We start from the raw sequence: 20560 nt of genomic DNA, 5'->3' as shown, positions 1-20560 counted from the left end.
TGTGTCCGTCAGCTGGCCATGGGGCTGTGTGTCCGTCAGCTGGCCATAGGGCTATGTGTCTGTTGGCTGACCATAGGCTGGGCATGGGGCTATGTGTCTGTTGGCTGATCAGAGGCTTTGTATCTGTAATCCCAGAACTTGTGGGTAGGTTGAGAGTTAGAGGCCAGCTTGAGCTGTCCAGTGAGACCATGTTTCAAAACTAAACCAAAACAAAGGAACAGAAAGATACTCCCGTGTGGTGAGAGATGGTGACTAGCATAATTGAAGATAACTATGACATGCCGAACATCTCCTTGTGCAAACAAATATGTAGCATCCCTAGTGCCAAGTATACTTGAGCAAACCCCAAATTTTTTACAAAACAAGAACATACGACTGACTTCACAGGTCAAAGCATTTGCCTAACAACCTGAATCTGATCCCTGGACCCACAGCAGAAGGAGAGGGTCCACTCCACCAAACTGGTTCTCTGACTTTCACGTGTGTACTGTAGAGCTTACATGCTTATCTGTGGCATCCACATATGGATAGTAAATCAAATTTAGAAATAAATAAAAAGGAAAAGCATTTCATAGTCAGGAGTGATAGCTGAAACTCCAGTGCTTGAGAAGCAGAGGGAGGAGGACTGTCACAAATTTGAGGACAGTCTGGGTTACACAGTGAGACTCTATCTTAAAATACCAGAGAGAGAGAGAGAGAGAGAGAGAGAGAGAGAGAGAGAGAGAGAAAGAAAGACAGAGACATAAACACAGAGACTTTTACAAACTAGTGGGTAAGAGCACTGCTGATCTTGCGGAGAACCTGGGTTCAATTCCCAGCACCCACGTGGCAGCTCACAACCATCTGTAACTCCATTTCTCTTTTTCTGACTTTTTAGGCACCAGGCATGCATGTGGTGCCTTACACACACACAATAAAACACCCATGCACATAAAATTCAAATAAATAACTCTTAAACAAAAATGTTCTATCAGCTTTGATCTGATTCAATGTTTCCTTACAGTTCTAGTTTAAGAAGTTTATGTTTTCCTTATGTATATGTTTGTGTGCATGCCATATGTGTGGAGGAGTGTCCATAGAGCCAGGAAAAGGCATCTGATTCCTCAGCTGGAGCTGGGTTACGCGCCTCTGAGGTAGGTTTTGGGAAATGAACTCAGATCCTCTGGAAGTAGCAACCGCATCCCCCAAGACAGAGTCCTTGGCTGTCCGGGAAGCTGTGGACCAGGCAGGCCTCACCTCCCAAGTTCTGGGACTAAGGGCACATCGAGCATTCTTACCTATCTCCCCTCCCTCCCTCTTGGACAGTGCCCCACCTACCAGCAGCAGCTCCATGGGGAACTCAATGGGATACCGGTTGAAGGAGATGCGGATGCATTTGTTGATTCTCAGAGCCACCACAGCAGTGAGGAAGAGCAGGATGCTGGTGGAGTTCGCCTTGGGGAGAGCTATGCAGTAGTTAATTATGTTCTGAAAGAAGAAAATGTGGCAGAGGCTTTGTTAGGGATGTCACAGCTGCTGAAATCTCCAACAGGACACTCTTCTCAGATTGAAGAGCAAAGAATGGCCGTTGGGTCCAACTGCAGCCCAGCGGGTTCCACGGGAACCCCAGGGCAGGTGTAAGGCTGAGTGGTGGTGTTGGTTTTTCTCCATATTAGGGATCAGACCTAGAGTCTCATCGTGTTAGGCAAGTGCTCTTCCACTGAATGCCATCCCCTGCCCTTTGCTGTTTCTTTTTTCTTTTGAATCAAGCTCTCATTAAGATGCCCAGGCTGTGTCTGTAGTTTCCATTCTCTACCTGGGCTGCCTCATCTGGCCTCAGTGAGGATGTGCCTGGCCCTGCAGAGACTTGATGTGCCAGAGTGAGGGGAAACCTGGTGGGGGAGGGCTCCACTGGCTCAAAAGAGAAGGGGATGGGGAAACTATTTGAGGTGGGGCTGGGAGGAGGGGGGCAGTGATCAGGAAGATAGATAGATAGATAGATAGATAGATAGATAGATAGATAGATAGTTAGTTAGTTGAGAAAAAAGTTGCTTAGGCTGGCCCTGAATTTATCTTGTAGCCCAAACAGTCCTTGAACTTGAGATCTTCCTGCTTCAGCCTTCAAAGTGGGTTAAAATTACATGCTCGAGTCACCAAACTTGGTTTGATATGTTTTGTTTTTAAATTGAAGAGTGGATACCACCAAAAAAAAAAAAAAAAAAAAAAGGCAGTAATGTTGAATAAGGAGAGAATATACCCTCTATGTTTCATTGTAAGAGAAAGAACCTAAGAATTGGTTATGGGGGTTAGAGGTTGAAATAAAGTCTCCTATGTAGCCCTGGCTAGCCTGGAACTCACTATATAAAACAGGCTGGCCTCAAAATTCCTGATCCCCTGACTCTGTCTCCTGAGTATAAGTGGTGGTGTATCAATCTGTCCACTCTTATTTTCAGGCCATTCGTGTCCTTTAGTTGAACTTCTGTTTTATTCTTGCATGCAGGGCTCCGTACACCCTCTGTGCATTTAGGATACAAATCTGCTATGTGGCCTGTGATAGGAAGAACTATGAAATAGTAACTTTATAACCACATTGAATTTAGTATGGGTGTGTCTACAGAACTTTTGGGAGTCCGTTCCCTCCTAGCAGGCAGGGTATAGGGATGGGGCTTAGGTCCACAACACGCATGCTGGCAGGCAAGTTTCCCAGCTGAGCATGGCTCTGCCCTGTTACTGAGTTTTTGTTTTGCTTTGTTTATTTTTTTTATTTTTTATTTTTTTTTTGGTTTTTGGAGACAGGGTTTCTCTGTGTAGCCCTGGCTGTCCTGGAACTTATTCTGTAGATCAGGCTGGCCTCTAACTCAGAGATCCGCCTGCCTCTGCCTCCCAAGTGCTGGGATTAAAGGTGTGTACACTGCTGCCCTGCTCCATGGCCAAATTTTAATGTCAACCATCTAGTTTAAAAGGCTAAACTTAAGTGATTGTTCCGTCTGTGCACACACTCTAAGTGGCTCCTGCAGTTGACCAAGAGCCTACATTCATAGGGGATGGAGTTCATTCCTTCTGAGCCCTCTTACCCTTCTGGGACAGGGAGAAGTGTGTCTACTTGGGCCCTCTTTTCTTTGTAGGCCAGAGAAGTGTTTGAACCCTGTGGGGGCGGCTTGAGGTTACTCACGTAGATGAAGGAGATGGGACCGGCGTGGAAGCTGATCATGATCCCAAAGACGTATGTCATCTGGGCCACAATGATGTGCAGCGCCACGGCGGCCAGATACGCGCTGATTGCGGCGTCTGGAAGATATGTGGCCACGAAGCCCATGCCCAACATACCCATGGACAGCTGTGGTGGGGTTGGGAAGAAAAGAAAAAACAAAGAGAGGCAGGAGTTATGTTGACTAGCTTTATGTCAGCTTGACACAGACTCCAGTCATTTGAGAGGAGGGAGCTTCAATTAAGAAACCGACTCCATAGGATCAGGTTGTAGGCAAGTCTGTGCGGCATTTTCTTAATTAATGACGGACAAAGGAGGGCCCAGGTCACGGTGGGTGGTGCTGTCCCTTGGATGGTGCTGCTGAGTTCTATAGAAAGGCAGTCATGAGGAGCAAGTTAGTCAGCAGCACCCCTCCATGGCCTCTGTATCAGCTCCTGCTCCCAGGTTTCTGCCCTGTTTGAGCTCCTGCCTTCACTTTCATGATGAACTGCTGTACGGAACTGTGAGTGAAGTAAACACTCTCCTCCTATAGTTACATCTGTCATGGTGTTTCATCACAGCAATAGTAACCCTAGGTCAGCAGTCACACCAATTGGACTCTCCGGGGACCCTATAGCCTCTGCTCAAAGGTTCCCAAGCAGAAGATCAGGGCACCGTGGAGAACTAACTCCTCAGGCTCTCTTTCCCCGGTGAACTGGGCTCCTTGCGTGCTGAGTCAGAAGCTCCCAACTTGCACCATCCCACACTCTTTCTTTCTCTTCTGAACCGCCGGCAGCTGTTGGGTGCTTCACTCTCCGCCCTCTAGATGGACACAGAGGAAGCAGCGACAGAAGACCGAAGGGGACAAACGAGGCCTTGGGTCGGAGCCCTTCTCATCTCTGTGGGAAATGCAATTTTTCACAGTGGAAAAGACAACATGGAGGAACTAAGAGGCAGACCATGGTGTGATGGTGCACACCTGCAGCTCCAGCAAGCAGGAGGACCAGGAGTTCAAGGTCACCTCTGATTACATAGGAGGCTTAAGAGCAGCCCAGGCTATGTGAGACCCTGTCTCATAACAAGCAAATATGCAAACAGACGCCACATCAGTCTTCGGTGTGGCAGGCAGAGGCAGGCAGATCTCTGCGAGTTCAGGGCCAGCTTGTTCTACACATGGAATTCCAGGACAGAGATCTTGTGATTTCGTGGAACTTTAAGTCTTTGGCATACCACTGAGTCATCTTTCCAGCCTAAGTCTCCCTTTACATTTTTTAAAAGACACTTTTTTTTGTTTATGTACGTGTATCTGTGTGTATGTGTCCAAGCATACACCGGGTTGAGGAAGCCAGAAGAAGGTGTCAGAACCCTGGAACTGGAATCACAGCTGGCTGTGAGCTGCCTGCCATGGGTGCTGGGAACTGACCTCTCACCTCTGTGAGAGCAGCAGCTCTCTGACCTGCTAAGCACCTCTCCTATACTTTCAGTTTGGAGGCGGGGTCTTGTTAGGTTTCTCAGCTTGCCTTTGAACTCACTCTGTAGGCCAAGCAGGCCTTGGGCCGTGCACCATGTATGTGCCTAGTGGGCAGAAGTGGGCTTCAGATCCCCTAGGGTTAGAGATACCCATGACTGGGGGCAGCCATGTGGGCGCTGGGAATTGAACCTGGATCTTCTGTAAGAGCTGCCAGTGCTCTCAGCAGCTGAGGCATCTCCCCAGCCTCTAGATTTGTTTTCTTTTTGTATCTATTTTTATGTGTGGTTCTGTGTATGTGCAGTTGTATGGTACAAGAGGACACTGGACCTCGTGGAAATGGTGTCACAGGCATCAGTGAGCCTGATATGCCTCAGGTCCTCTGCCAGAGCGAGACGCACTCCTCACTGATGAAGCCCGTCTCCAGCCTCAGCCCCTTAATGGCTTTTGCTCAAGGCTTTCAGCGAGGCGGCTGTGTCGCCCCCACTCTCAGTATTTCGCTGCTGGCTGCCCCACTGTGCTCACTCATAAGCCCCGCTTTTCACTGGAATTTCCGAGAAGAAACTTGCTGTTATTTGAGGTGCTTTTCGTTTGTAGGGAAAAATGCTTCTCTCTCCCGCTTAACAGACATTTTCTCCTCTTTGCCTTTCATTTTCGGGAGTTTATACTTTATCTCCACATGGGTTTTTACTGTTTTCCTACTTAAAGGGTTTTCTCGACCTGTTAAATCTGCACATTTGTGTATATAAATGTGGGGGTATGCAGTTACCATTTTATAAAATACTTCAACTAGGTCCTCATTCACTCATTCACTCACTCACTCACTCACTCACTCATTCATTCATTCATTCATTCATTCATATAGAGTCTCATTATGTGGCCCAGGCTGGCCTCAAACACTTGGGCTCAGGCTATCCTCCTGTCTTGGTCTCCTTAGTGGCTAGGACAGAGACACGTGGCCCTCTGGGAGGGATGTTAGGGTGCTAGTCTGTCTCCTACACAGTGACCGCCTCCCTGGCGCTCACGGTGTCCCAGGCTCTTGCTGAGCATTTCACACCAGGTTTCATTTCATCCTCTCAGGAGCACTCCAACCACTGTTTCCACCTTATTCACTGAGCTGAGGTTCACTGGGGTGCAACCTTTCCCACTGCACTCAGCCTTTCGGTGTCAGTGTCATCCGTGGGGCCAGCTTGTCCTTTGTGGACTCCCAGGAGAGTCTGCTGATGAAAGGCAGTCCCGGAGGGATCAGAGAGAATCAGCTGAGAGGCCAGAGAAGTCAGCCTGAAAGAATGGCCTGGGTATGGCAGGGAGCCTGAGACGGCCAGCTCTCAGAGGATGTCAGTGAGGCCACTAGAGAAACCGCGGGGTTTGTGCCGCTGTATGACTGTCCTGCAACTCTCGGCTCTCACCACTGCAGGATCCAACTTCACTCTGGCTCTCTGACGCTTATCAAGCCCAAACTCAGTTTGTGAGACCAGAAGTCTTTCACCTTCTTGTCCAAAGACTAGAAAAAGTGTTCTTGTTTGTCTAGTTTTTTTTTTTTTTTTTTTTCTGAGACAGGGTCTCTCTGTGTAGCCCTGGCTGCCTGGGACTCACTCTGTAGACCAGGCCAGCCTCAAACAGAGATCTGCCTGCTTCAGCCTCCCAAGTGCTGGGATTAAAGGTGTACACCACCACCACTTGGCTTGAAAAAGTGATTTTTGGAAGGCAGAACTGAGGAATGTGTTCTAGGCCCCCAGACCCTCCTCTTTCTCACTCCAAGAAGGGCTGACGAGGACACTCAGCGTTGGACTCTACGTCAGTGCTCAGAGAGGAACCTATGCAAGTCCAGACATACTGGCTCCAGGAGGGGCTCTGACACCTGCTGCAACTTACTGCTGGCACGAGTGTGCAAACGGCACTCCTTGCCTGCCCGCACCCAGCAAGCAGAGAGCAGAAGCACGTGGGGCTGGCTTGAAAACCCTCCCGGCCTGCCTTCATGGCACATTCTCCTTGGGGGCTGTCTTCTAAAGGTCCTTCCCAAACAGTGCCACCAGCTGGGGACCAAGTGTTCACTCACAGGAGTCCTCAAGGGAGCATTTCACATTCAAGCCAATTTCGAGGCTCAGCTCCTACCTGAATAATTCCAGTCAGGAAAGTTGTGGATGCCACCACACTTAAGGACCTGTTGTAGTTTACGTAGAAGGTGGGGAGAGAGAAGTCATCCTTCACAAAAGTGCCCAAGATCAGGTGACCATTGCTGAATGGTCTCTCTTTTAGGACGTTGATCATCAGAGCACTCACGAGGAAGAAGGGGCCTGGGGAGACGTGTGAGACACAGGTTTCAAGATTAGAGGACTGAAGCATTCTTAGTCCCTATTGTTATTAATACTTTACTATTATTATTACTGTTATTTGGCAGGTCATCACAGAGAAGGAAGAGGAAGGAAGGAGGATGAGAACTGGGGCTTCGCTGAGTTCAGAGCTGGTAGGTCAGGTGTCCCACCCCTGTGGGTGCCGAGGCCGGCACTCACGCAGACGGCCTGGAAATTACTGTCAGGCTTGGCCACTGTGCCTGCACTTAGAGACTAAGTTAAAAGAGGGAGGGAGCCGGGTGTGGTGGCACCCGCCCTTAATCCCAGCCAGCCTGGTTTACATGGCAAGTTCCAGGCCAGCCAGAGCTACACTGGGAGACTCTGCTCCCCCCAAAAGAGGGAAGGTGGCGAACGTGCCAACAGAACACCAGGAAGAAAATAACGCCCAGTGCTTGTTCAGGGCAAGTACATGGTGACACAGAAGAGGCTTCAATTTCGTTTTGTCCTCAACAGACACAGGGGACACAGGTGAGGCCTACCTCTACTCCACACTGTCAACAGTGCTTGAATGTGGCTGTGAGGCTCCCGAGGAACTCGGGAATATGGGAGTAAAACTGTCTTCTTTACATTCGAATGCAAGTCAACACGAAGCATGTTTGAGCCAAGCATGTGAAGACACCCTTCCTGAAGCAGAGTGGCACCCCAAGTCTAGAGCTGGGGGTGGGGGCCAGGCTGCGGCCAGCGCCAGAGAAGGCATTGAAAAGAACACTGAGTGGTCAGTCACTTAGTGAAGGGTGGAGGGGGGGCGCCTCTCCAAACAGCAGTTTGTGATCTGACTTCTATGCGGGCCCACCTGTTACATAAGTCTTCTGATACACCGGATGTAACTATTCTAGTCATCTCTAAGTTCCCTGACCCAGGGAAGCGTCTGTCCTGTGGGTGAGTGTTTCTATTAGGACACTTTCCTTATTGTGAGTTAACTAAGCTGACAAATCACATTATAAAACGTGGGTTTTCATTGCTATGGATCCAGCTGGTGGATTAGTCTATTATGGAATTATTAACAAAAGTCACCACAGACTTAAATTTTCTTTAGATTTACTTATTTTATGTGTGTGGGTGTTTTGCCTGCCTGCATGTCTGTGTACTAAATGTATGTGCTTGGTGCCTGTGGAGGTCAGAAGACGGCATTAGTTCCCCTGGAACTGGAGTTACAGATGGTTTTAAGTTACCATGTGGCACTGGGAACTGACCCAGGCCCTCCAGAAGCGGAGCCAGTGTTCTTAACCACTGAGCCATCTCACCATCCCCACAGTTTGAGTTTTTGAGATACTCAAAGGCAAGGATTATCTTAATCAGATTTGGACTACTGAACAATGCTAGCCCTGTAAAGACTAGGGGGAGAGTCTGAGAAAGACTGAACGTACTGCACAGTGGGACAGACGTGGCTTTGGAGGCCAAGGGTTTAGACATTATGGTTTTATCTCAAATGAACTCTAAAAGCTCATACGTTGAAGCCTTGATGTTCATGCTACTGGAAATGGATGAAGTAGGGCCTTAAGAACATGCTCTTGAGTACATCTTGTCCTTTGCCTTGTGTGTGTGCGCATGTACATGTATGTGCATGCATACATGTGTACATGAATGTATACATCTGCATGCACATGTATGTTCATGTGCATTTTGCATGTGCATGCATGTGTGTACATGTGTTTCTGTGTACGTGTATGTGTGCATACACTAATGTGTCTGTGTATTTGTGTGAGTCTGTATATATGTTTGTGTATGTGTATATGTACATGTGTCTTGTGGGTGTAGCTCTGTGTGCATGTGTATGTGTGTGTGTGTGTGTATGCATACACGAGTATGTGTGTGTGTGCATGCATACATGGATGTGTGTGTATGCATGTGTGCATGCATACATGGATGTGTTTGAGTCTGCATGTGTGTGCATGTATGTATGTGGTTTTGTGTGTGCATATTACATACATGCTTGAGTGTACGCATGTACCTGTGATTGCATGTATTTGTGTGTTTGTGTGAGCTGCTTTGCTCCACCACGCACTTTAGATCATGATGCTAAGCCTTGAGACAGCCACAGAAACAACGGATCCAAGTGACATGAGCTGAAACCTCGAAAACCATGTGTGATGGTTTGTATATGCTCGGCCCAGGGAGTGGCCAAGGTGTGGCCTTGTTGGAGTGGGTGTGGCCCTGTTGGAGTGGGTGTGGCCTTATTGCAGTGGGCGTGGCCTTGTTGGAGTAGGTGTGTCACTGCAGGTGTGGGCTTTAAGACCCTCGTCCCAGCTGCCTAGGAAAGCTAGTATTCTGCTAGCAGCCTTCAGATGAAGATGTAGAACTCTCAGCTCCTCCTGTACCATGCCTGCCTAGATGCTGCCATGCTCCCGCCTTCGTGATAACAGACTGAACCTCGGAACCTGTAAACCAGCCCCAGTCAAATGTTGTCCTTATACGAGTTGCCTTGGTCACAGTGTCTGTTCACAGCAGTAACATCCTGACCGAGACACCCTTCCTCATCTGGGATAACGTTCCCGAGCATTTCCTGATGGGGGCTCAGAGCTGCTTAGCACTGACTGCTGGGAGACCAGTGAGTAACTGACGCTCATCTTGCTCCTATGGCCGGGATTGAACTCACCGATGGACATTTGATGGCATGATCCAAAAATCACGTAAATGACTGAGGAGCAGAAGGCAGCGTAAGTGACGTTGAGGGGAGGAATCAGTTGCCTTGTCAGTAAACTAAGTGTCAGGCCTGAAAAGCAAAAGCACTTAATTAAGCAAAGACAACCGGTTTGGTTTTAAAAATTACCTTCAGTGAAAACTGCTAAGAGTGCTCAGGCCATATGTAGAGACTGCTAGTTCCCAACATGCTTTTGTGTTTTAGCTTTGTTTTAAGATGGAGACTCCCATAGCTGCGGCTGGCTTCAGACTCACTGTGTATCTGAGAGTAACCTTGACCTCTGACCTCCTGACTGCTGAGATTACAGGTGTTGGCCACTGTTCAGCTTATGAGTGCTGAAGACTGAGGCGAGGGCTTGTGAAGGCTCCAGGTACTTTACCAAGTGAGCCACAGCCTAGCTCTATAGTGTAGCTCTCTGACAGACTCACAGACGGGGAAAGGACACAGTGAGCTGTGGCGTCTCTAGCTCCAGCATTTCAGATTGTGCTTGCTGCCGTGCAGCTCCAGAAGGCTGGGGACAGACAGGCAGGCAAGCAGTGTAGAACACTGCTGCTCTTTCAGAGGACCGAGGCTGGTTCCTAGCACCAATGTTTGGTGGCAGACATCCACCTCTGACTCCAGTTCCAGGGGATTGAATGTCTCTGGTCTGTAAAGAGCACCTGCACTAACATATACCTAGCCACATACACACACACACACACACACATATGTACATAAATGAAAGTAATAAAAAATAAAAGAGGTGGCCCTGGGAATCCTCCAGGGCCAAAAGCAGAGCTGGAGAACAAGGCAGAATCACTTGACTTCAGGTTGCCATATGCACTCTGTCATCTATATGCTAACTGCCCCAGTCTCTTTTCTTAATACTCCTATTTGAGGCTTTAAAACCTACTCTACTGTCCTCAGCCGAACACTGAAGCCCGGCACTGAAGAGGCACAGGCAGATGGATCTCTGTGAATTCAAGGCCAGCCTTCTCTACATAGTGAGATCCGGGTCTCTCTGTAGAGAGACTTTGTCTAAAAGAAAAACAAACAGAAAAACCTACCAAAATGCTTACTTATTATTATGGAGTGTGTGTGTGTGTGTGTGTGTGTGTGTGTGTGCCGTAACTTGTATGTGTATGTAGGTCAGAGGACACCTTCATGGAGCTGGTTCTCTCCTTGCACGTTTTTGTGGGTTGAGGGTTGAGCTCAGGTCATGCTTGTAGCCTCAGGCAGTAAGCACCCTATGGCCCTACTGACTGAGTTAGATCCCCGTTCCCCATTTTTTTCTTAATCAAGGTTCTATAGATTACAAAAAGTAGAAACTATGCTTAAGTCACCTTATGCTAAATAGGAAATTTATTATGACTTTGTCAAAAACTAGAATCAAACTAAAGAGGCATCAGGGTCTGTAGCGGCCATTTGCTTCATTCTTGTCTCCAGGATTTCACAAGATTCTGCCTCTGATTCCAGGGTAGGACTAAGCTATGGATGGATATTCTTGCATATTTCTCCTGGTCCACAGACAGACATACAAATTCCTCAAGGTTACATATCGTTCATGAAAACTCCAGGGGACATTTACTAGATCCTGGCAAACTGTTTGCCTGAGAGATGTTCAGAAGACTAGGGCTGCGGCGAGCACAGTGACTGGACTTCCCTAGTGTGCACAGGACCCTGAGTTTAGCCTCCAGCACGACTACGTGAGAACCGTAGGCCAGTAATGAAACCCAGCATCTTCACATAGACATAGAGCGTCTTTGGTTGGCTGTCTAGCCCGTTTCTCTGTAGACGGGGAAGCATTAGAACATCAGTTCTGCCAGGGAGGACTGGCTGTGGTAAACATGAGGCCTGTTAGCACATCCATCTGCAGAGAGCCAGAGGGACATCCTAGCTTTGGGATTCTCTGAGCACAGGGACTCCCACACTTGAGTGGTCATTTGTGGAGGAACAACACTTGAGGGACATTAGGAAAGTTGCTGACTCCAGACGCCCAGTGTCCGGGGACAGAGGGATAGGTAAACAAAGCGTGTGCACCTCCGGCGGAGGCTTCTCAGCCGTCAGGAGTGAACCTGTGTCGCCAGCATGGGGAATGGAGGTCAGCAAAGGAAGTGAATTATTACTGTCTCAGAAACACGAACGTGGGCTGTCTGCTCTCGTGTGTGGTTCCTAGGTCTTATACAGGCACATGCAATCACGTATGACGTGCAAGAACAAGTAAAACAGTACAGGAGGACAAGGGGCAGAAATGGAGGAGACGTGGGGTCATGTCTGATGGACGGTATACACTTACCTCCCATGTCAGTGTAACACAGTGCCACATACAATCACTGCACACAATGAAAAGATGTCAGAGAGAAGGCTGAACTCTCTTTAAAGATAAAGCTAGCACATAACGGTATGGAACCCTTAATAAAGTCAACCTCTCTCTCTCTCTCTCTCTCTCTCTCTCTCTCTCTCTCTCTCTCTCTCTCTCGTGTGTGTGTGTGTGTGTGTGTTTTAAAAAGGGTGGGGTTGGAGTGAGATGGCTCAGAGCATAAAGTCAAGCCTGAAGACCTGACCTAGATTTCCAGGACACACATCGCGACAGGAGGTGAGAACAAACTCCCTCAGTCGTCCTCTGACCTCTCCACACACAGAATAAATACAGAAATGTTAAGAAAGAAACAAAATTAGCTGTGCCCGATTGCGCACGCCTTTAATCTCAGCACTTGGGAGGCAGAGGCAGGCAGATCTCTGAGACAGAGGCCAGCTTATATTGTGGAACGCTGTTTCAGAAACAAAGAGTTATTGGTTCCTATTTGGAATCATTGTTTTGTTTGTTTTTCAGATAAGCTCTCAAGTAGATAAGGATGGGCCTTGAATGCTCATCTTCCTGCACCCACCTTTCTGGTGCTAGGATTGCAGGTGTGCCCCCACTGCTCCTGCATGGAAAGGAGAGCTGTCTACCCCTGCCACACCGCCACACCGCCACCCCCAGGGAGCTCTCCCTTGTGACCATCTACTCTTGCATCTGAACTGGGAATTGGATGACACTCAACCTCTTCTTAAGGAAAACTGACGCCTCTTGAGATCTACTCTCAACAGGAGGAGTGAAACCACCACTGAGGCAGAGAATGACCAGGAGTGGGGACAGCAAATTCCATGGGAAGTCTTCCTGGGTCTCAATTCAACCAGATGTTTTGGAACCACCTGGAGGGGTTTAAAAACCTGGGGAGTAAAGGAAGAAATGTCTACAGTTCCTTTGCTGTCTTTCTGTTCATCCAGCACTGCTGCTTGCTCCTGAACGCAGCTCTGGGCCAGGAGATCAGCTCTGGGTAGGGAGGCTTTGGAGTTGCTCTTACCTTGGGGAACTTGAACAAGACCAACACTTAAACCAGCGAGTAAGTCTCCGAGAAGCCAGTCCTTGAATCGATACAAGCATATCCACTCCAGGAAGGGGAAGACCGTGAGCATGCATCGTAGGAACTTGTGCCATGAGCAGCTGGGAGAAAGAAGAACAGAGACTCAGCTAGGTTCCGCAGAGAGAATCCCCTGGCTAAGTCAAAGTGCAGGGTGCAACCCGCACTCCCATAGCACGTTTGCCATGGAACAGCACAAGTGACATTTGAACATGTTGGATCAAAATATCCTTTGCTGTGAGACTGACGGTCCTACGAGTTTCAGCATTTTTAACATCCCTGACTTCTACCCAATAGAAGATGGTAGTCTATCCATCCCCGACTTAGAGAACAAAAGATACCTCTATACCTCAAGAAATATCCCCAGAGGACAAAACCACCAGTGAGAACCAGCAAGGTGTACCTGGAAAGAACTGACACTCAATGTCCAGTGTACAGTTAGCTCTGTATTTTGATTGGCTGTTTAGAGAGAGTCAAACCTACTAACTTCTGGTAGAGAACGAACTAGTATCACTGTGTCTTTAATAAGAAAAGTGTTTTGGAGACTGGGGAGACTGGCTCAGAGGTTGGGGCACTTGTTGCTCTTCCAGAGGATCAGTGTTAGGTTCCCAGCACACCCACGTGATAGCTTACAACCATCTGTAACTCTAGTCCCAGGGAATCCAATTCTTCTGGCCTCTGCAGGCAACACACACACACACACACACACACACCACGGCACACAGACATACATGAAGGGAAAACACCAATACACACTAAAAAACAAATGTTTTTGTTGTTGTTATGAGATCAACGGCTGATAGTTAACACCTTAGTTTTTATATGTATTTATGTGTGTGTGCGTGTGTGTGTGTGTGCGTGTGTGTGGGCATGTATGGAGGTCAGAGGACAACTTTCAGGAGTCAGTTCTCTCCTTCTACCATATGAGTCACTGGGATTGAACTCAGGGAGTTGAAGCACAGCAAGCAAGCATCACCGCTTGCAGCAACCGTGGCAACCAAGCTCTTCATGGTGTCTTTACCCTCGGAGGAGCCGTCCTGCTTCAGGTAACACCTTCACAACACTTCCACACAGACTGATCTAACTAACCAAACACTGACTCACTGTCTGGATGGATTTGCCTGGGATGTCTAGACTCACAGGAAATGGAGTTCTGTACTTGAACAGCTAGCCATATAGAGAGAAGACTTCGAAGGTCAAGGGCTGTGTTATCTGTAGGTCTCTCCCGGGAGCAGGTCTGTCTCCCGGGAGGCAGGATGCCGTGTCTGGAGATGCTTCTGGTTCTCATGACTGGCACCCAGTGGCAGAGCTAAACAGTCTGCAAGTGGCAGAACATTTCTCTATAGAAGGAAATATGGGAGTGGGTGGGGGACTGGGGATGTGGCTCGGTCGGTAGGGCGCGTGCTCGCCAAGTGTGCACAAAGCCCTCCGTTAAGTCTCCAGCACCATATATACGAGGGGTGGCAGATGAGACGCATGCCCATAATCTCAACCCTCAGGAGGCAGAGGCAGGAGGAGCTGTCCATATCATCTCTGGGTGCACAGTGACCATGAAGGTGACCTGCATACTGGATGACACAACCTGTCTTAAAGAAAGAGGGAGGGAGGAGTCGGGGGAAGCAAGAAAGCACTGAAAGGTGTGACAGAACACTTTGACCCCAGCTCAGTGGGCAGAGGCTGGCAGATGAGTTCAAAGCCAGACTGGTCTACAAAGGGCCACACAGCGAGGGCCAACCAACAAACAAAAAAACCCCATCATGTTGGTTGGGAAAAGCAGAGTGCAGTAGCACATACCTGCAGTCCCAGCTACTAGGGAGGCTGAGGCAGGAGGATCACTTGAGCCCATGAAACAGCCTATCTCATGACACCGTATCTCAAAACAAGAACAAAATGCTAGTGTGGCTGAGATGGAATAACCATACAGGAGCTTCAGGCCATCTAGGCCGGTGGTTCTCACGGTGGTTCTCAGGCTCCCTACCCCGTGACCCTGTAATACAGTGCCTCACAGCCTGCTGACCCCCAACCATACAATCATTTTGTGGCTATTTTACAACTGTGATTTTGCTACTACTATTATGAGTACTAAAATATCTGTGTTTTCCGATGATTTCAGGTGACCCCTGTGAAAGATCAACCGTCAAAGAGGTCACGACCTATGGATAGAGGACAACTGATCTGGAGGAAGACCATGCTCTACAGATGGAGTGGAACCGGTTTGGCTTTAAGTTGCATTTTCCCATTCATAGTTTGGCATGGGCTGGCGGCTGACTGGGACGATTTTCTTCGCAGATGTGTTGGGTTAGATAAGAGATTTGACCTTAACAACAAATATAACTTTAGCATATGCGCTACTAAAGTGTATGCTCAGAAATGAAGTGATTTCGTGTATTTAAACATTTTTAGGCTTATATGTATAAGTGTTTTGCCTGTATGTGTGTACATATGTGTAGCATGTGTGTGTAGTGCCCAAGGAGGTCAGAAGAAGGCATTGGGTCCCCTGGAACTGGAGTTATGGATAGTTAGGAACCACAATGTGGGTGCTGGGAATTGAACTTAGATCCTCTGCAAGAACAGCCAGCGCTCTTGACGGCTGAGCCAGCTGTCCAGCCCCGATCCCATGTATTCTGTCTGGCATGACCATAAGCATCTCCAAGGCCAAATAATTATGAAGAATTTTCCCAAGGTCAGAACCACACATATGAGCAGGGTTGGGGCAGGAAGCCATGTCTTCTGATACCTCGCTCAGCATTCTGGCTTCTCTACAAAGCTGAGCACACTGTGGATAGATGCCCCCTCAGAGGCCGAGAAGCAAGGCTGCTGGTTCGGAAGGATTGTTGAACTGCTGTTTTCAAGGCAGTTGCTGGGTTTAAGGTAGGTTTACAATCGTAATTAGAGAAAACGAGCATGATGCTCCCACCGCAAACCCAGAGCATGGCGCAGGCGCAGTCTGTAAACCCAGAGCATGGCGCAGGCGCAGTCTGTCCCTTCACCTGGTGCAGTGCCCCCTCCTCCATATGTGCTGTTTGGCTGAATACCACAAACCCTGGCAGTCACTGAGGTCTTTGGCATTGGAAAAAAACTGGGTCTGAGCTGCACAGAATTAAGGAGGGGGTAAGAGCAACAGGAAACTGTGCTGAAGGGGGAAATGGGGAGGCTTTTCTGATTTAATGAATGCGTCCTAAGTGAGAAATGTGGGCGGGGGCGTGGCTCGTGTGAGGACCTGAGTCTCAATTCCCAGAACCAGGGTAAGAGCCAGATACATAGTGAAAGAACTTATAAGGCCAACGACCCTCAGGGAGATGGGGAGCGGAGACAGGGTTCTCAGGGGCTGACCAGACAGCAAGGCTGCATGTGCAGTAGCGAACAAGAACAAGGACAAATCTCTAACGAGATGGAAGGCAAGATCCAACCCCCAAGGTTGTTCTCTGACTTCCATAGAGTGCGCGCGCGCACGCGCACACACACACACACACACACACACACACACAGTTCACGGTCATCTCTGGCTACGCAGTAAATTTGAGGACAGCCTGAGCTACATTAGACTGTCTCAATTAAACAAAAGGGCGGGGAGTGTCAGAGTTGGTGAGAAAGTGCAGGGCCGTCTGACACCAAAGAGGGAACAGGGAGTTGCTAACCAACGGGAGGAAAAGGAGGAATGAGATAAGATGTTTTTCTGCAGAAAGGAAGAGATGGAGTTAGAAGATTATTTTTATTTGCTAAAAAATCTTCCTCAACCAGAAAACCAAAGCCGCTTATCTAGTGTTTACTGTTCCTAGACATTGAAAAAAGAAGCATCCACGCTTTCAGCGCCCTGCTGGCCTACATTTCTGGTTAAAATTTTAGAAAAGGCTGGAATGGTGCTTTCGAAGTAGAAATATGAAGAGAAGAAAGAAAAATGTAAGCAGTAAAAGCAAAGATTTTATATACATATATATATATATATATATATATATATACACACACACACACACATACACACACACACACATGCACACACACATATGTATATATAGGCTGAGACTTAAAACATCTATAGCATCTATCTCATTTAGATCTTAAGCCAGAAAAGGGAAGAGAAGGGCCACATGGAGCAGAGTGGGTCCGATTTGTGTCTAGAGGGGAGGGACATTGGAGCAGATGGAGGCCAGAGGTTGCAGTCGCCTTAGTGATACGAGGGTACGGTTATGAAAGGCGGTCATCTTGTCTGCTTGCACGTGGTTCTGAGGACGGAACCCTCAGCCCCATACCTGCCCGGGGCCTAGCACCTGCTCTGGTGAGACACTCGCTCTTGTTGCCTGAGGCAGGGGATGGTAGGGCAGTGCTCTCCAAGCAGAGGGACCTGGACTTGCACAAGGCAGGACATGAGTGAAGGGTGTGGAATGGCTGAAGCAGAGACACAGGGGACCTGGCTGTCGACACTCGCAGGCAGGAGGCCGGGAGCGGGCGAGGACAGCCGCAGCAGTGAGAGTTACTGTCATGATGGACGTCCCAGGATTCCGAACCTCAGGTGAATGGAATCTGCAAGTCTTAGGCAGATTTTGAGGTGAGAGTGAATTCTGGGGCAAAGAGTCATTATTTCCTCTAAATTCTGTCAAATTTTCATACTTTCTTCAGTAAAGGTTGTTTGGTTGGTTCTTTGAAGACATCTTGCTCTGTAGCTGTCTGGCGGTCTATGGACTTTAGGCAGAACTCAGAATCGTGACAATCCTTCTGCTTCAGCCTTGATGGGGTTACAGGCATGTGCCACCATGCTTGGCTCCTTCAATTAGGAATATTGATCATAAACTGAATTAGAAGCTCCGGAGCTGGACCTTATAACCAGAATGTTACTATTGCTAGGGATATCCTGAAATATCATTTACATTCATTACCTCCATGAAGCTACGGTGGTTATTAGACCCGTGTGTGTGTGCGTGTGCGTGTGCGTGTGTGTGTGTGTTTTGGCACAGAAAACTGAGACAGTTTCTCTGTATAGCCCTGGCTGTCCTGGAACTCACTTTACAGATCAGGCTAGCTTTGAACTCAGAGATCCACCTGCCTCAGCCTCCCAGTAGTGGAACTAAAGGCACCTACCACCACCTGGCTCAGTGTATTTTAATATAACTATTTTTCCTTCTAATTTTATCTATCTTATATATTATGAAATTACTGAGCAGAGAGATGACTTAAACAGTTAAGAGTGTGTGTGCGGGGCTGGAGAGATGGCTCAGCAGTTAAGAGCACTGACTGCTCTTCCAGAGGTCCTGAGTTCAATTCCAGCAACCACATGGTGGCTCACAACCGTCTGTAATGGGGATCCGATGCCCTCTTCTGGTGTGTCTGAAGACAGCGACAGTGTACTCACATATATAAAATAAATAAATCTTTAAAAAATAAAATAAAAAGTAAGAAAAGATTTGGCTATAGTTCAGTGGTAGATCACGTGTCTTATGAGTGAGGCCCAAGGGTCAATCTTTAGCAAATAGAGAGAGAGAAAAAAAAATCCCAGCTAAACTATAAAATTCTCAGACTAAAACAGATTGAACTTTTTATCAAAGTAAAGACTTTGCAGGAGCTAGGGAAGCGGCTCATTGCTTAAGAGCACTGGCTACTCTTCCTGAGGCCCAGAGTTTAGCTCCCAGCATGCACATGGCAGCTCATAGCTGCACAAAGAACTGCCACATGACCTGGGAATTCTACCCTTATGCAGGGTCCTGGGAGAATTCAAAACCGGGATGGAAACAGATCTGTACCAGTGTTCACAGCAACATAATTCTCAGAGGCCAAAGGAGGGAAACAACCTGAGAATGGATGGAGGACAGGGAGAGCGGATTGTTACTCAGCCACAGATGAGAGGCAGTGTGCCGGGCTGGCACTTGTTACAATGCGAATGGACCTTGAAAGTGTGGTTCTAGGTGAAACAAGGCAGACACAGAAAGACATATGCAGCATCGTCCTGCTTGAATCCAAAGGGCAGGTTCAGCGATCTGTCTAGAGGAGGCAGACTCACAGGGACTTCTGTGAGGGTGGGGTGAGAGGCAAGGAGCCGGTTGCTTAATAAGGACAGAGTTTCTGTTTGAGGTGATGAAAACGTTTTTTTTTGCAAACCGACTGTGGTAGTAGTTGCGTAATAACAATTATGCCACAAAATCTCCACTTAAAATGGTCAAAACAACCAGCTGGATATCATATATACTTTACTATACAACCAACAATGACAACAAATCCCCCAGCAGTTTAGGGACACAGCTCAGTGATAAGAGTGCTTTCCTAGTTGTGTGTCAAAATGTGGGTTCAATCCCCAGTACTGGAAAAAAAAAAAAAGTAAAGGTGGTGGAAGCAGGGGGTCAGAACTTCAAGGCTAGACAGGGCTACATAGAGAGCCTGAGACCAGATCGAGACCCTGTCTCAAAGAAAAAACAAAACAAGAAAGAATAAGAGAAATGACCCTGAAAAGAGGCCCTTTTACTTGTCGGTTTGCTAAGAGGTTCTCAGCACAGAAAGGGATTCAAACAGAGCCCCTTCCCCATGCCTGCAGCTAGCTCCTGTGGGGCTGAGTTAGCACCAGGAGAGCAGGGTTTGGGTTTTTCTTTTAATTAATGAATTAATTTTTTTATTTATCCATTTCGAGACAAGGTTTCTCTGTGTAGCACTGGCTCTCCTGGAACTCACTCTGCAGACCAGGCTCAGAGATCTTGCCTGCCTCTGCCTCCCGAGTGCTGGGATAAGCTCCGTGCACCACCACTACATGGAAAGAGCAAGTTCTGTGAAGTGTGGCTTTCCTTTCCACTTCTCAGCCGTGTTGTGACACAGCAGGGCACCCTCACCTGGACACGAGAACCTGTACCCTTTGGACCCAGTGGCTATCAGAATCATAAGCCAAACAAACCTCCGCCATTCAGAGACTACTCAGCCTTGGGTCTTTTGTTATTGTGGAATACCAGGAAATAGTCTAAAAGTTAATGCCCAAGGAGTTTATAATCGGGGGACCCTGTAAGACTCACACACACACACACACACACACACATACACACACCCCAAGTGGCAGGGCTCTGACAGCAATTCAGAGAAGGGAAACAAAGACAAGCGGGGCGGCAGAGGAGTGAGGTTAGCTCTCTCCCGGCTGAGAGGCTGGGTATACTCACCGGCACTGCACGTGGTGCTTAAAGGTGGTGATGTTGATGTCCATGGTCCCAGAAATGGGGCCTCTCCTCCTGTGCTCCTGCTGGAAATTCTCCTCATTGTACACGTTTCGCTTGACATCGTACATAAAAGGGATTTGCCGGTATCTGTTGCCGAAACTCTGGACGCTCCTCTCTGTTTGCATTGTTCCTGGGTTAGCTGGAAAGACATCAGGCACAAACAGGTATTGCCGGGGAAGTGGTAGCACAGGCCTTCAATCCCAGAACTTGGGAAGCAGGGGCAAGTAGATCTCTGAGTTCGAGGCCAGCCTGGTCTGCAGAGCGAGTTTCAGGACAGTCAGGGCTACACAGAGAAACCCTGTCTTGAAAAAACCAAACCAAACCAAACCAAACCAAACCAAACCAAACCAAACCAAACCAAACC

At 48.1% G+C, this 20560-nt stretch overlaps 1 protein-coding gene across 1 annotated transcript in view; it reads right to left on the bottom strand.

The window, feature by feature from the left end:
• The window catches only part of Slc26a8 (solute carrier family 26 member 8), a 46238-nt gene extending 25913 nt beyond the window's left edge, over positions 1–20325 (bottom strand). The window contains exons 1-6 of the mRNA XM_028777051.1: positions 20140–20325; positions 12956–13095; positions 9585–9701; positions 6750–6931; positions 3152–3316; positions 1318–1467 (exon numbers count right to left, since the gene is read on the bottom strand). Of these exons, the coding sequence (XP_028632884.1) occupies positions 1318–1467; positions 3152–3316; positions 6750–6931; positions 9585–9701; positions 12956–13095; positions 20140–20321 (936 nt within the window). The 5' untranslated portion in view covers positions 20322–20325. The remainder of the gene's footprint in view (positions 1–1317; positions 1468–3151; positions 3317–6749; positions 6932–9584; positions 9702–12955; positions 13096–20139) is intronic.
• Positions 20326–20560: the final 235 nt, after the last annotated feature.

Source organism: Grammomys surdaster, unplaced genomic scaffold (assembly GCF_004785775.1).
Source record: "Grammomys surdaster isolate TR1022 unplaced genomic scaffold, NIH_TR_1.0 277, whole genome shotgun sequence".
Taxonomy (NCBI): domain Eukaryota; kingdom Metazoa; phylum Chordata; class Mammalia; order Rodentia; family Muridae; genus Grammomys; species Grammomys surdaster.
This window is presented reverse-complemented; position numbering and strand designations above follow the sequence as displayed.